This window comes from Serinus canaria, chromosome 5 (assembly GCF_022539315.1).
Source record: "Serinus canaria isolate serCan28SL12 chromosome 5, serCan2020, whole genome shotgun sequence".
NCBI classification, from domain to species: Eukaryota; Metazoa; Chordata; class Aves; order Passeriformes; family Fringillidae; genus Serinus; species Serinus canaria.
In genome coordinates, this window is record NC_066319.1 from 3,168,091 (window position 1) to 3,184,458 (window position 16,368).

General features: G+C 41.8%; 1 protein-coding gene across 6 annotated transcripts in view; it reads left to right on the forward strand.

The window, feature by feature from the left end:
* Positions 1-16,368, forward strand: part of NAV2 (neuron navigator 2) — a 380,173-nt gene that overhangs the window by 187,816 nt on the left and 175,989 nt on the right. The window contains exon 1 of one of the 6 annotated variants that reach the window (XM_050974859.1): positions 11,890-11,987. The exons of the other annotated variants lie outside the window; for them this stretch is intronic. Coding sequence (XP_050830816.1) covers positions 11,937-11,987 — 51 coding nt within the window. The 5' untranslated portion in view covers positions 11,890-11,936. Of the gene's footprint in view, positions 1-11,889; positions 11,988-16,368 lie in introns of those variants that run through there. 6 annotated transcript variants of the gene reach the window in all.

Below are 16,368 nucleotides of genomic sequence, written 5' to 3' on the forward strand. Positions count from 1 at the left end.
TGGGTTTTTAGGTGTGTTTTACTGCCCAGGTGAGTGTGGGGCTTCTCAGGTAGGCAGTGAGCAGAGTGCAGGCACCCCTGGCACAAGTAAGAGCCACCCTGGTGCTGTTGGGCTGTGCTCAGAGGATGCTGCAAGGTGAGGGGTTTACCTGCCTTAGTGACAGGTAAAAGTGAACTGAAATGAACTTATTTAAGGACACTTTTGTTGGGTTTGCCCTTTAGATTTAAACCCACTTAACATGAGGGAACGATATCTGACTGAATGTTTGGGGTGGAGACAAAGCCTGCCATCCCCAGCTCAGGCAGTCTGACCTGCCCTGCTCAATTCAGTTAAAGAGATCCCCTGCTGTATTTGCAGGATGCCCAATGAAGGAGTAGGGAATGAATCTGACTCCATGTTCTCAGAAGGCTAATTTATTATTTTATTATACTATATTATATTAAAGAATACTAAACTATACTAAAGAATACAGACAGGATACTTAGAGAAGGCTAAAAAGATAACAGTGAAAACTCCTGACTCTCTCCAGAGCCCTGACACAGCCTGGCCCTGATTGGCCAAAGAGTGAAAACAACTCACAGCAGAATCCAATCAAACAGGTGATTACCTGTTGGATAAACAATCTCCAAACACATTCCACATGAGCAAAACACAGGAGAAGAAAAGCAGATAATTATTGTTTTATTTTTTCTCTGAGGCTTCTCAGCTTCCCAGGAGAAGTATTCTGGGCGAAGGGATTTTTGAATAATATGTGAATGCCACAGTCCCCCACTTGTTATTGTCCAGGAATGCTCTGTGTCTGTGACAAAGGAACAGTGCATTCCCAAACCATATGAGCAGGACACACAATTTTGGAAGGCATCCTCAGGGAGATGTCTCTTTTTACCTCACTCTCTTCCCTCCTCCTCTCTTTCCCGTTCTTGGGACTCGGATGAACCAAGCCTCAAAGTTTCCAAGGCAGCACAGATCAGTGCAGTGCTGCTTCTTTTGGGCCAAGTGCTTGGAGAGTAAACCAAGCAGCATAAATAATATTTATCTGCAGAGGAAAACTCATAATAGCTTGCTCTCAGGTTTATTTATTTTTCCTGTTCCCCCTAGTGAAGTGCTGTAACAGTAGCAGCAGAGTCTTTTTTTTTTTCTTGGTCTGTGATTTGAACTCTGTGTAACCAGACTAGAGGCTGGAAACCAATCTTGTTTTCAGAGGCTCCTTGCCTCTGAAAATACCATTGTGCTCCCAACTACCACATTTTAGGACATTCAGAGCATAGTTTGACACTATTTTAAAATCTGTAAATAGCTTAAAAGCAGTATTAGAATCTCCTCTTTGGGGCATGGCCTGACACCAGTGAAAGAATGCTTAATAAAAATGAGAAATATTTAATTTCATGTAATCAAACAGGTCTGATTCTTTTATACCTTGCAGCTTATGTAATTGCTAGCTACACTAGTTAAATACTAAAGTGAAATGCTAAATTACATGGTCAAACTAAAAGGCAAAGAAGAGTCAGATCCCATAAATCTTAATTTAATTTTTCTTTTTTTTGTTTTCTTCAGTTATGATATTAAGGTACATTGAGAACAGGCCAGCAATAATTTTTATTGCTGAGATATAAAGTAGACACACAAGTGATAGGAAATGGTGCAAGTAGGGGGGGAAATTGCCTGGTATTCTAATATAACTTTATAACTGAAAACCTATGAACAGTTTAAGTGAATCCCAGTCACAATGCTGATGGTTTTCTCTTAGGAAGGCATTTCAAATGGAGGGTGATAACTGAGTTATCTTAGTAAATGCTAATTATTTAGTTCAAGTCAGACTGGGCTGTAGGTCATAGTCTAGATTGGGCCAATCTGGGGAGCAGATTAAAGTAACATGCACTTCTTTGCCCCATCATGAAAATATAGCCCAATTCTTAGAGTGATTTGAATGGTAATAAAACTCTTTTTGACTTCTATGGGGTGAGGATGTGCTCTGTTCATTAGTGCAATATAAGGTGAACTCAACAAAATGCTTCTGGTTGTTTACAGTGGGGCATGCTGTAGCTTCTTTTTAGTTATTCATATTTTCTATTTGTCTCATATTTTGAGATACTGAAGATTAACAGTGCCAGTAAGCCATGGGAGTAATCCTTGATAATGATAATATGTGGGAAAATAATATTAAAGTAAAAACCTATATTCATAACTCTGTGCTATTTTACTAATCCATCAAAAACACAAAACAAGTTTTGTTAGCAGAATTTTTATGTTTATTTTCAAGCAAGTGATAATGCCTTTAGAATACCAGAAGAATTAATTGGATATCAACTCCAGGGACTAGAAAAGCTTTTCTTAGATAAATCTTGTTTTCAGAACCCCTATCTTAGGCAGCTCATAATTTGTTTACCCTTTAGTGGAAGCTCTCTCTTTTAAAGTAGCATGAATATGTTGAGATTTGGCTGTCTGTATCCAGCATTGTGAAGAAGAATTTGCATTTATATTTGATACAGCCTAGAGCAGTCTTTCATGATAAATATCAGCATCTTAATTTATTTTTTTGTTATTACTATTTCTGCTTCTGTCCTCAATTTCAGAGTACAGAGAAAAAGTAGATAAAAAGTGGCTAAGCAATATCTTTAGTTGACTTTTAGATTGCTGCAAACTCTTTTGAGCTTGAATGGATCTCAGTTCAACGGACAAGGTTGATGATATGGCAGAATGAAAACTGAAAGAAAAGTTGAAAGCAAGCAGAAAGGATAGTATTTGAAATAATAACTAAAAAAAAAAAAGAGGCAAATTTTAGAAAAAATTGTTTTTCACTCAATGGAATTAATAGATGATATATATTAATTTTTTTTTAATGATTGTGAAGAGTGGGGAGAAACATGAACTAAGTTATTTCTTGTCACTTCTGCTATTATCAAACAGTAGTAGAGCAAGAGAAGTTCTGGCTACCCACAAGTGCAGTGAGCCAAGGGGAGGCTGGCAGAGGAGGTGAGGGGAGAGCAGCTGGAAGGGAGGTACAAAGGAGCAGGAGGAGCCAAGAGATTTGGAGACCTTTTTGCTCTAAAAGGCTGATCTTTTAACTCATTGGAACACTATGGAAGGGTGCACCACAGTGTGCTCCACTACACTTTGAAACTCTCAGTAATTGAACATCTTGTATGCACCTTCCTACCCTGCTTTTATCTTCAGAATTCGAGAGATTATCAAAGGAGACATGCATTGTACTCTGTCATTAAGGCTCTAATTATTTAATTCCTTGTATCTTTGTTTTGTAATGTCAAATTAGTGCTGCTCTGGCTGCAGCCTGTCATTCCCCCATGACATGCACAATGAGTCTTATTCTGTGAAAAATTGAAGAATTGGTGCATTCAATTCAACTCAGCAGACTCTGAGTATGCAGAGGAAGAATAAATTACTTTTTGCTGTGTATGATCATATCAAGTAACTGAGTTTTTCACAAGTGTCCCCTGTATTAAAAACAGCAACAAAAACCCCAAAAGACAACAAACAAATGTTTCTCAAGCAGAAGGTTTACTGAGGGTACAGAACTCCGGGGACTAAAAATCAGTTTTGGTTGGGCTGCTGAATGAAATGTGAATTTATTGAGGAGACAGAGGAGAGTCTTGTTGGGCATCCAACCTGGGTACTTGGGCATCCCTAGCAGGGATTTTCCTGTGTTTCCTGTGGAGGAATAGAACGTAGGAAAATATAGTGCAGAAGGCAGTCTCACACCTGAGGAGCTGCAGCTGTGCCAATCACCAGAGATTAGGAACAGGCCACAGCTGTGTCCAGTAAGAAGCTTCTACAAAAGAGTGGGTTAGCTGGGTGAGGAGAGAGATGGAGTTTGTTGGCTGTGAAGAAGGAGTCAGTGCTGTGAGGAGCTGCCCATGAGAAATCACCAAGAAGGTGTGAGAGCTTTGCAATACAATGACAACAGTTTCCAAGTGTGCATTAATTTATAATGTGTTGGCTTTCAAATCTTGCTGCGCAGCAGCTGGCAATGTGCCTTGCTCTGGTTACAAGCCTGCACTGAAAGCTTTCTTCATCATGTCACTGGCCATTTTGGGTAAAAGATGAGCTCTACCCCAGCTCTGCTCTCCCCAGTGGTGTTGGGTTTTGACCAGCTCTTCCAGAGTAAGAAGCATCATTTTATCATGAAAATACTGGACTGTATTTCATAACCTATGTTTATATCTCCAGCTTGCTGCCTTCAGGGGGCTGATCATGGCTGATGACTGAAGGGGCAATGGGGCATCCCTGAAGTCATCTGTGCCTTCAGGGGGGCACACAGAAGAGGGTTCTGTGGGGCTGGCAGCAGCTCCCTCCCTTCTCATGGTTCAGCAGGAACAGCAAGGGGAGCTGTGCAGGGCTGCCCATGGCGAAATCAGCCTCTGACTCAGAACCATGCCATGAGCAAAGCATGGAGGCTTTCAAAGCTGGTGCTGTAATAAACAACCAAAAAACAATGGCATGGCCCTTATTAATCCATTAATTAGCATTGTTCCGTGCCATTGTCAACAAACTCAAAACAAGCCTGGGCTTGTTCATTATTTAGAAATGAAGATGCAGTTCAGAAGGCAGTGCTGGAAACCTAAGTGGGAGGAGAACAGCAGCATCCAGAACCTTCTGTGGACGCTGGAAATATGTCTTTGAAATCAAATTCGTTGGGAAGACCTGATTATGGCACTTCCACCAATAACAGGTTAATAACTGCAGCTTTTACAGGTGGACTGCTCAATGGATTCAACTCTAAGTAGAGCCATAGGATGGCCTGGGTTGGAAGGGACCTTAAAGATCTGATTCTTCAAACCCCTCTGCCCTGGGCAGGGGGCACCTTTCAACAAACCAGATTGCTCAGAGCCCCAACCAACCTGGCCTTGGACACTTCCAGGAATGGGACAGCCACAGCTTCTCTGGGCAACCTGTGCTAGGATCATACCACCCTCACAGTAAAGAATTTCTTCTTTAATATCCATTATAAACCTACTCTCAGTTTGACCTCATTTCCCTGTGTCAAAAAGTCTTTCCATCTGTCTTTTAGCCTCACTTCAGGTACTGGAAGGCCACCCCTAATAAATGCACCCATAACAAAGTCATTCTATATTTTAGTACTTCTGCATTTGTATGCATAAGCAATTCTATAATATAAATTTAAACTCAAATCTGCCACATTTTCTTTGAGTCACAGAATTTTGTGCTCTTGAATTAGCAACCACTTCATTTAAAAGTGAAGTATAAAGAGTTTGGCAAATGGATCTGGTGGATACCAGTTGTTATCAAGTGTTCCAGGTGGCTGATTAAGGCTATGAGTAGCAGCTATTTTTAAATTAAATCTTGTTATGTATTCTTTTGTGGGACAGGTTTCAGAAGTTATGGTGAGGAATCCTTTGTTAGCATTGAGCAGCTTTGTCTGCAGACTAATTTAATCACTTTTTTTCGCACTATTCTGCATCTGCTTAAGTAGAATTGCTTAGTTAATTTTAAATTCTTGCTGTTCAGGGTATTTGGCAAAGACTCAGCCGAAACAGCAAATTGCATTTTCCTGTCTGTATTTTAGTCTGCCTATTAAAATAACATGACTCAAGAATTAGTCTCAAATATAGTAAGTCAATCTATTTTAGTTTGATATCAATACTATTATTTTTTACATATTGGGAAACTGGGGAGGGGCATGTCAGGTCATAGAGCTGGACGTGTGGGCTGGGATTATGCTCCAGTCCAAAGACAACACTGCCCTATGACTTTTGGAGGAGGACCCACAGATTTCCTTGGCAAGGATAATCCCTGGATTACTGTCCTGTTCAGATCTTTGGACTGTGGGACCAGGGTGGTGGGAAGTGACGATTTGAGCACTTGTGTCCCGTAGACCACAGTGAGAATTTAGTGCTCTCCACCATCTCAGTGGCCTTGTTAATATTGTCAGCATTGCTTAACCAGTCCATATTCAGTGTACTGGTATTTTTGTTACTTAATTTAGCAGTTTTTTTCCCCAACACATTGTGTTCTGAATCAAGAATTTAATTTTTTTTTTTTTTTTAATCCCTGAGATCTGGTTTAGGGCAAATTTGCAAGAAAACTTCCAAAAGGGCCCCCTCAGAAAGCCCACCCACATGGCCCTTCCCCCCAACCAGTTTAGAAAAAACTTCCTCGGAGAGAAGGGGAAAAAACCAGTTTTTTTTAACAGGCAAAGCACTCCCCAGCACAAGAAATGAACAATACCAGATGACAAAACTCATTGGCCGCCCTGAAGAGGTGACAAATCAGAAAGTCTCTCCTGTGGGTGCTTGCTCTGGCACTGGGGAAGGCTGCTGCCCAGAGCAGGTCCTGGCAGGTCACAAAGTGCAAGCTCTCAGTGCTCCCCAGGTCCCTGTCCGGAGCAGGTTCCAACAGTTCCAAGAAAAAGGAAAGAAAAAAAGTCCAGGGAAAACTCTGCCTCAGCCAGCTAAAGCAACTGAAAAGCAAAGGAGTGCTCTTTCTGCTCTGTCAGTGCCCAGACAGCACAGTGCAGTGCAGAATGTGGAGGAGTGCTGCTTTTTAAGGAGTGAGTGCAGCCTCTGATAACAAACTCCGTGCTTCTCCCCACCTTTGCTCTGAGAACCAGTCTTGAAGGCAGAGAATAAAATATCCAGCATTAACAGAACAGATGACTGGGGATACAAGCATCCTAAAGTCACCCTAGGACACCCAGCTATTTCTTGGTGCACTGGTGAGCTGTTGAGTACCAGCAGACTGGGATTTGGGATAGAGCACAGGAATGTTTCCATTACTTGTATATTTCTTGGAATCCTTGACAGCTGCTGTATGTTACATCGGGGTGCTGGCAGAAGTCAGGTGGTAGTAAAGAGTCGAGGTCAGACGGAACAGATCTGTGGCTGACTGATATGCTTTAATCGGGAACTTAGAAATAACCTTTGATGATAAATAAGACAGCAATAACTGTGATCATTCACTCTGACTTCCTCCATAAAACAATCCACATGACTTCTGCTGACTTGCTTTCTTTTTTTTTTTTTTGTAATTAGTTCATGTTATGATATAATATTTGCCCTTACTCTTCTCTGACAAATAAAAAGGAGCCGTTTGGATCTTGTGATCCACATTTTTCAGTCCTTAAGTCATTCTCACGGCTCCTCTCTGAAGCCTCTCCAAAGGTTCAACCTGTTGAACTGTTCCACACAACCAGCATTAAACCCAGCAGGTGATAAAGCCTGTTCTTGTTTGATAACCTCTGTTCTTATGTGCAAGTATTGCATCACCCCTACACCAGAGCACAATCCCGTCATCCTGATGGCACATCATGGCTGTGATGCTCTCTCCAGGTGCACTGAACTCATGGAGAGCCATTTGCTCTGTGACATTCTTAGGTTCTCCTCCTTACAAGATTGCATTTGCTGTGTTAACACGTTTTCATGGTTCTAGTCATTATAGATGAGTTGCTCTTGTTTTGATCTTCCTCCCTTTTTTACCATGTACTTCTCCCATTACTAATGTCCCAACAACAAATTTTGTAGCCCCTTCTAGGGCTTGCTCCGAAAAGAAGGGCTGAAAATTATTCCTGTGAAACACAGGCAAGCTGCTTATTTTTGTAAGGATTATCTCTCACATGTCATATTTTTAAACCTGTTAGCCTCTTTTTCAGTCCACCAGATGTTTGCTGGGTTGATTTGTTATTATTCTAGTTTTCACCATGCCAGGTGAAACTGAGGCAAGAGCCTTCTCACAGAATCACATCTGTGATATCGCTTTCGTAAGCTTCTGTGAACTCAGCAGAAAATACCAGTTTAACAAGACATGTTTTCCAGAGAAAGGATGCTCATTTGCCAGTAATAATACTGTCTGCTTCAGCTGTTGATTAATTGAGTTTCTGTCTCTTTTTGTACTTCTGTTTGGGACTGGTGGGAGGTTGTGACTATCTAAGCCATCTTATTCTCTTTGATCTGGTACCCAGTACCAGCTGTCTCTGTATCCTCCAGAACCTGCCAAGAATTGCCAAAAATCAAGAGTAACCATGTGGGCAGTTCCTTCATTGGATCCCCTAATGGTGCTACTCAGTGCAGGGCATCTCTTCTGCTGGTTTAGAAAATGTTGAATTCAGAGGCTCCTGCTCCGCACCATTTTGAGGGCTTTTTTGAGCATCTGTTATGATTCCATGAGCTAGGCTCATTTTCTCTCCCACGCCATGCTTCACAAAATACTGTTATTGACAGCTTCAAGATTTCTAGGATGCTTTCAAGATTATAATTTGTAGATATTTCCATTCTGTAATGCGTGAAATGCATTACAGAATGGAATGTTATATAATAGTAAAAGACAAATAAAATGCCAGCTTTCAGTGAACAGAAGATTGTGGTCTTTTTGACCAAAATGAATTGAAATGCAGTAGTAAAACACTCTAATATGCTTTCTTTTCCAAATTAAAAAAACAAAATAAAACAAAAAACCAAAACAAACCCCAAAACAAACAAAAACCCAGCAAAATGTTGATGTGTTTAAAAAGCAAAAGTAATGGGTAAGTACAGGAGTGTGGCTTTGTTTAATGACGGCAGAGCAAGTTGTTAGCACACATATTTTTCATAGGCAAACAATGAATTATTACTGAACGGATTTCCCCAAGCTTTCTTTGTAGTAAACGTTGCACGGACAAGGACTGTGTGCACTGAGTTCATTCATAATGTCTCCAACACCTGTTTCCTCCTGTTTTTCCAGCAGTTTTATTTGGAAAGCATTGGAATCTGGAATCATGTCTCATTAGAGCACGGGGTTTGCCAGGGACACGTGTTTCTGTGTCACTGAAGGCTTGCTGGTGAATAACAAGTGTATTGTTCAGCACTTTAATAGGGAAGTTTAGATGCCCATTAGGGCTGTAAATAATGTCCTTTCCTGATGGTTCAGCTTAATATTGACCCCATGTCATCATGTATGTGTTGCTGAAGATCATACTTAGAGAGCTTGAATGCTTTATGGTTTTAAGGGATGCAAATACAAGCAAATATCTGGTCCTTGTTCTCTTTTGAAATTGGGCATTGTGTGGGAAAGGCATCTCCTGGATCCGTCAGCAAAGCCGGGCACTGCAGCTGGGGAGGAACTCCTGCCGTGATTCTGCCAGGGGGCAAGAGGTCATGCATGGATTTTACCAGCTTCAGTCCTAACCTTATCTCTTTCACTGTGTTGTGGGAGCCTGAAAGGGAGATAGGAAGATGAAAGGCAGCTCCAAAGTCTTGCTTTTTAATGGAAGAAATAAATTCCGGTTACACCTGGCAACGCTATCAGCAAGGGATCTTCATCCCAAATCAAGGCTGGCTTGGGAAAATCTATTAAATAAAAGTATCTAAAAGCAGCACAGGTTTTAGTTAAGGATATTAATTAGCTTAAAAAGTGATTGGGAGGCACAGAGCTTACGCTTTAACCTCAGGAGCTTTGCTTTATTAGTATTTCAGGCTGATTACATGTGTCTCTGTCCACATTCAGTGTGCTCAGCTGGCTCAAACAGGGAAAAAATGAGAAAAAATACTCAAGCGTGAGCCACACTTCAGTTAATGTAAAAACAGACAGCAAACTGTGTTCAAAGAAACAAGACTGGCTGGCTGGAGAGTCCTTCCATCCATATCTGATCTTTTAATCTGATTTTTGTAACTGTTTGGCTCTATTCTGTTCCCTGGGTCCGAGAAATGGAGTTTTTCCCTGTAATGGTAGACAAAAATCTGCCATTTCCTGAGGCCTCTCCTTTGTTTCTTACAGTTCCTGATTTTGGCACCAGGTTGAGTGTTGAATGAGAGCATTTGGCCGTTCAGACTGGCAGAGCAGATCATCAACAACCTTTTAAGAGGCTTAGGAAGTGTCTGAGGCAACGCTGACTTGTGCTGTGGGTTGTCTTGGCCCTTTGTACGGGTCGTAATCCCACAAGCTCCACTTGTCTCAGTCCCCTTGGTTTTTTGCCTGAAGCTGGTGTGTTTTTTGGAAGCAGAACATCATCACGTCATGATATCCAGGCAGATGCCAGCAGGTCGATGGGAAGCCCTGGTGATGCTCCCCCTGGGCCAGCAGCAGGGAGGGGACAAACCGAAGCTCAGCGAGCGGTGCGCCACAGGCGCTGGCAGCTCCTCCGAGGTGCTGTGAGATGCTCTTAGAAAATCCCTCTGGCATCACACCCAGGCTTCTCCCTCCCAGTGCACGCATTCATTCCCTCATTCATGAGTCTGTCAGCAGGTTTTTGTCTCAGCCTGTGACCCTCCTGAAGACCATACATCTTAGGTTCAAGCCCTGGAATGGGCTGTGACCTTCCCCTCTTCTGAGTGTTGTAGGAATGACCTTTCAGCAGGGTACTTGCTTATGTAGAGGGCTGGCTGGGAAGATTTGGCTGTGCTGGGGCTTTGGTCCACGTTGGCCTGAAGGGAAAGAACAAGAGTTCTTTATTCTCAGAAGAGGATTCAGATTTTACTTCTGTGGTTCAAAGGTAACCTGTATGCATAAAGTCTTTGAGTGCTTTCAACATGCAGCTCTTTCTCTGTAGCTATTCAAGCTACCAGACTTGGTAGGGCAATTATTTTTACAGTGCAGGAATATATGATTGTTTGTTTCAATAATTATTCCTTCTTTGCTATCACTTAAAATAATAAACTAGAACAAAGGAACAATTACAGACTGAAAAAATTAAATCTTTAGGTTGTGGAAGCATAACTGTTAGGGAAATGACATGTGTCCCTTATGGAAAAGGGTATTTACAGAATTTCAGATGCCAATTTACTGTTTTATTGTATTTCTTCAGCAGCATACTGAGTGGATACATGAAGCAGCCTTGCCAGTAAAATCATACAAAAGGGGAATTTTCAGATAGGAAAGTAATCACTTTGAGTAAAATTTGGTCCGTTAAAAATTAAAAAAAAATTATTATCTTTTTACTGGATTATTAAATGATTTAACAATTAGAAAATAATATTGAAATGCTCGTGGGCTCTGGATCCATTTGCTGTGGGTTATGCCTGTGGTAATTTCTTGCCTCCTCTCCTGCAGCCAGCAAAGTTCTTTTTATGTGAATCAGAACTTGTGTTTGGAGAGAGAGTGCAAAAAGGGTGGCCTGGGGAACTTCTTCAAGGGTGTTTTAATTCCCCATATTTCCCTGGCCTTTATCAGGTGTAGCACCTTCTACAGAGCAGGAGAGTGCCGAGTGTTGTTCCCACTGATTTCACGGTGATTTCACAGGACCTTGGGCAAGAGCAAGCATGAATCCTCGCACAGCTGAGGATCTTGTTTGGGCTGCTTACCGGGCAGGGTGCCCCAGGAGAGCAGGGGAGCTGTTTCAGAGGGTGCGAGTGAGCACCTATGCAATAGCCTGGCATTTACAAAGATCTTTAAGAGCTGTGTCTCAAATACGGTGGGGCAAACTCTGATGTACTAATTATTCTAAACACTCTCCCTGTTCTCTTGTTTATGTTCCTGGAGCCGATCTGCGGTGCTCCACCTGTTGAATCATTTTTAAGGCGGAATATTCTTCCCTTTCACTCAGGGCAAGCCCGGTCCTTTCCCACCCTAGCAGTATTAAGTATAAACCCAGTTTTGCGTGGAAGCAGCTGGGGCCAAATGCGGCTACAACACGACAGCTCAAAAACCTTTTAACAGAGCCAGGCTGTCAAAATGGGAAGAAAACCCTGTAATTCGCAGTTTTGCTTTAAAATGCGCCCGCTACCCATAAGCATCTCGCTAAAACGCGCCTCGGTCCATCTCTGTTTTCTGGGTTCGGCTTGGCCCGAGTTGCCCGCCTCTGTGCTAAACCCCTCCCCGGGCCGGGCTGGGCCGGCCGGGGCTCACCCCCGCCCCGAGGGGTGCGAGGATCCTCCCCCGGCGCGGAGGGACCGCCCGGCCCCGCGGCCCCGGCATGGCCGGGCCCGGCCCCGCCGCCCGCAACCGGGGACACTCGCGGGCAGCCCCGGGGCGCGGCAGGTGCCGGCCCCACCATGAGCGTGATGCTGTGGCGCTGGGAGCAGAACAACAGCACCATGAAGCTGGTAAGGACCTCAAGAACACATCGGGGGATACCCGGGGACTGCCGCTGATCGAGTGGAAAATTCTCCGTGCACGGTTCTCTGGGGTACCCAGGGCGGCAGGGCTGGTGCTGGACCGATGTGCTTTCTTTTGCAGCCGGATTTGTTACTTATTAAGTAATATTTCAGGCTTGTTTAGGTCTGCTTGTTGTTTCATCTCTGTAGTTAAGCTCGTTTAAACATAACATCAGTTATGTGTGTAGCTCTCTCCCCTCATCTTCATTTATTTACTGTCTTTCTTCTTGTTTTCTTCTTCCTGGAAGCAATTTTCTCTCTGTCAGTGTTGCTGGAATAATTTTGTCGCCTGGGAGCATTTGGAGTTTTGTTTGCTCGATAGTTTTTGTTTTTAAATTCCCCCTCCCCTTTCTTCCCCATCCCCTTTTCTTTCTTCTCCTTTCCTGAAAAGTGAAAAACCTCACTCCGTGTTGTTAGTATAAAGTGTGTGGCTGCTCCATTCCTGCAGCATAAATCAGCTCAGAAAACCCTGAAAGCATATATGCCTGTCTGCTTGAATTACTGTCCGTACCAAGATATAAACTCTGATCAAAACTTGGAGAGACTTCTCATCAGCAGCTCTTTTTTTTTCTAAAGCTATTTGATGTAAAGGATCTCAAGGCAGTGGCTGTCTGAGATAGCTTTAAATGTGTTTTCTCCGTCTCTCTGGCAGATTATTTAAACAAAGAAAATTACATTTCTGTGTAGTTTTTAGAGGAAAGATTTATTTTCCCGAGAAATTTATAATAAAGCCGTAGGATTTGCTGCAGGTCTAATCCTTTAGCCTTTTTGTGTGAAAACTCTATTGAGTCCATGTGGGAGTTAAAGGTTCCCAGCACCTCTTCCTATCAGGCTGTGCAATCAAAGAAATTTACAGCGCGGCCGGCAGTGTAACAATCTCTGTTTTTACATACTTTCCTCGCAAGGAATGAGGCGATAAACACGTGTTAGTGAAGGAGTATTCAGCTCTGGATCCAGCAGCAGCCCTTCACGTGGGATCAGATAGTTCCGGATATTTCACGCATGAGTAGCCCCTGGAATAATGAATTTGCTAGCCGGCGGTGCAAGTTGGCGGCTTTGTGTGGGGGTTGCCCAAGCCTGGCTCCAGCTGAAGCCAAGTGTTTTGGGAGGGAGGTTCAAGTGAGTCCTTTCTCTCGCTTTTCATATGCAAAGAGTCCTTTAGGCAGCAGAAAGAGCTTGTGTACACAGGTGTATCGCAAAGACTTCGCGTTTGCATCGGCCTTTAAACCCGCCCCCCGTGGGCAGCGCAAGCAGCACCTGTGAGAACCCAGCGATGGATTCAAGCAAAGGATCCAAGTGATGCTCAGAGTGAAACAAAAGTGCTGGATTTACCCACTCCATGGGCAGGAGGAGGAAAGATAAAATCCTTCACCCCATACCCCTGCTGGACCCACGTTCCCTGTCAAGCAGCAGACATTTATTGCCCCTGCAATTGGGGAATTGCAGAGGTTTGCCTGGTGGGACTGCCTCCTGTCTGGCTGCTTTGCTGGATGCTGTCTCGGGGGGCCTGGCAGAGTTGTGGCTCAGCTCTGTGCAGAACTCTTCCAGAGGCCTTCATAAAGTCGATCAAGGAAAGACAGCTTTAATATAATATATATGTGTGTGTGTGTATAGTTTGTTTATGTATTACTATTATATAGACATATACAAAAATATTTATTTATATTTATTATAGATATTATACTTTGACACTCACTTAGCTGAGAATTATTTTATATATTTTATGCATTTAAGGATTATTTATATATTATTTATTTAATGATATATATTATTTTCTATCTATATCTATATTTTTTATATAAATATAAATAATCCTCAGCTAGGTTGCTGGATGCTGTCTCGGGGGGCCTGGCAGGGTTCTGGCTCAGCTCTGTGCAGAACTCTTCCAAAGGCCTTGGTTGGTCTGTCTTGATAAAGTGGATCAAGGAAAGACAACTTTAATATATATATACATATATATATATGTGTGTGTGTGTGTGTATTGTTTATTTATATATTACTATTATAGATACATATATACAAAAAAATTTATTTATATTTATTATAGGTATTATTATACTTTGACACTCGCTTAGCTGAGGATTATTTTATATATATTATGTATTTAAGAATTATTTATGTATTATTAATAATTTATTATTTTCTATATATAATATATATAATACATTTATATGTATGTATATGAATAATATGTATATATATGAATAATCCTCAGCTAAGCGAGTGTCAAAGTAAATACCTCAGACCTTGCCTTTCTGCTTTCTCTCCTCCTCGTTCCTTTGGTCCACTGAGGTTTCTGTGGAAAAAAGAATGAGAAAATGCTTGCCAGTCATTGCTTAGGGTGAGCTGATTGTGGCTACTTTGCCAACAAAAGTCAGACACGTTCTGCTGAGAGCTTTGGGTGGTGATGGCAGAAATCACTTGGTGGTTGAAATTGTAAGATTCAGAGTGTGGAAACTTAGGGGTTTTTTCAGATTTGTAATAAAGGGTTTTTCAGGCAGCCAGGGATAAATCTGCCTGCTGTTATCACAGAATCTCCAAATATCAGATCCTGCAAGACTTAGATAAGTTCATAAAAATGGTGATGTTGCCATAAGAGTGCAGTGTGGAATAAGTATTTAACTCTGCTGAAACTTTGTCTTGGTAGCTCCTTTTTCATAATAGTATCCTTGAATAATCTTGGGGGATGGTGGCCTAATTTTTATCACACACTATACAATCCATTCAGCTGCCATCCTGTCATCTTGAATTAGCTGCAAAATACAAGGTTGCTTTCATCGTTGGTATGTTTCCTGGGCAATCATGTCAGTTTCTCTGGAGCATATTCATGTTATTACTGGACATTCAGAGGAGTGGCCAGACAGTAACCAAGAGAATTTTCTTGCTGAGTAGACTATGTCCACTTGCTAAGGTATTGCCAACTCATGGGAGAAAATGAATTGTGTAGCTTGCTCCTGTTTATGCTGAGTGACTTGTGCACAGCTGATAAACAAAGTCATTTTGACCTCAGAGTTCCTTCCTCCTGGGTTTTTAAAAACAAATGTTTAATTTTTGATTTTATTTCCATTTTACATTTGAGACTAACAATATTTCAGCGTAGACTCCCTCCTTCTTTTTGTTTAACTGTTCTGAGTCAGCTTCACACCTTAATGCAAACACCTTTTTCTAATGTCATCAATACAAGGATCGTTCCCACTCACTATTTTATGGCTTTGAGACTTCACAAGGGGTTGTAAAAAGCATGTGATCCTGTTTCTTTCTGCCAAGTTCAAATTGTCCCCTACATGTCCTACAAGCCTTGTAGTGTGTGTATGCAATGTATACAAATAGGAGAATGCTGCAGCCTTTTATGAGGTTTTTCCTGCTATTGCATCAGTAAAAACATGTTTACTAACCTGGCAATATGTTACCAGCTGTAGATAACCTTTCCAGGGTGGGTGTTCTTTTGTGGTTTGGTTGGTTTGTGTTAGATTGGGGGGATTTTTTTGTGTTTGTTAGGGGTTTTTTTGTTTTGTGGGGTTTTTTTTTTTTGTGTTTGTTTGGTTTTTTGCCTCATAAGAGATTGAATGAAACCTGTGTGTGTGTTCTTGACATGAAACATTCTGTGTCTGACATGGTGTAATAAATGACCCCAGGATAAGCCTGTATTGAAAGATTTGTTTCTTTGAATGGAGTAGAAAAGCTTCACTGAAGAGCCACAGTAATGTCAGCAGAGGCTGTAGCATTTTATTGTGAAATGTACCATAATAGTGTTTCAAAAACAGGTTTTAGATGCACAAAAATTTGAGCTTATTAGTTTTTTATTTAATGTAGTTTATTTGTAACTTTTGGAGCTTCTGTCTTTTCTCATTTGAGATCAGACATGGATTATACAGAGCTGGAGAGAACTGAAGGCTGCTCAGCTTTTGCTGTCACCTTTAATGTTTCTGTTTTCAGCTTAAAAAATTTTGAATGGTACCTACTATTAAGCAGATATAATTCTTTCATGACTTTTCTCTCCCCATAATTATTTCCTGCTTCCATTTTAAAATGTTGAATAACCTGGGAGAAAAGAAAGGTGCATGTGTTTGCACGAGCACTTTATATTTGTGCTGTAACCTGTGAGCAGGACCAAAATCTCATTTCCACAGCAGCAGACAGGCTCTGGGTGTGGATGCCCCTTAGTGTTCCTATCCTTGCCCTTGCTCCATAGGAGAGCCTGAGATTCAAGGAGCAGGAAAATCACTCCTGCTGTACATCAGGAGGTGCAGGAGGAGATGGACCATGTCCATATGGGCTGGGGAAAAAGGAATGACTCCTGCTCTGCACCACCCCGAACGTGTGCCAGGGT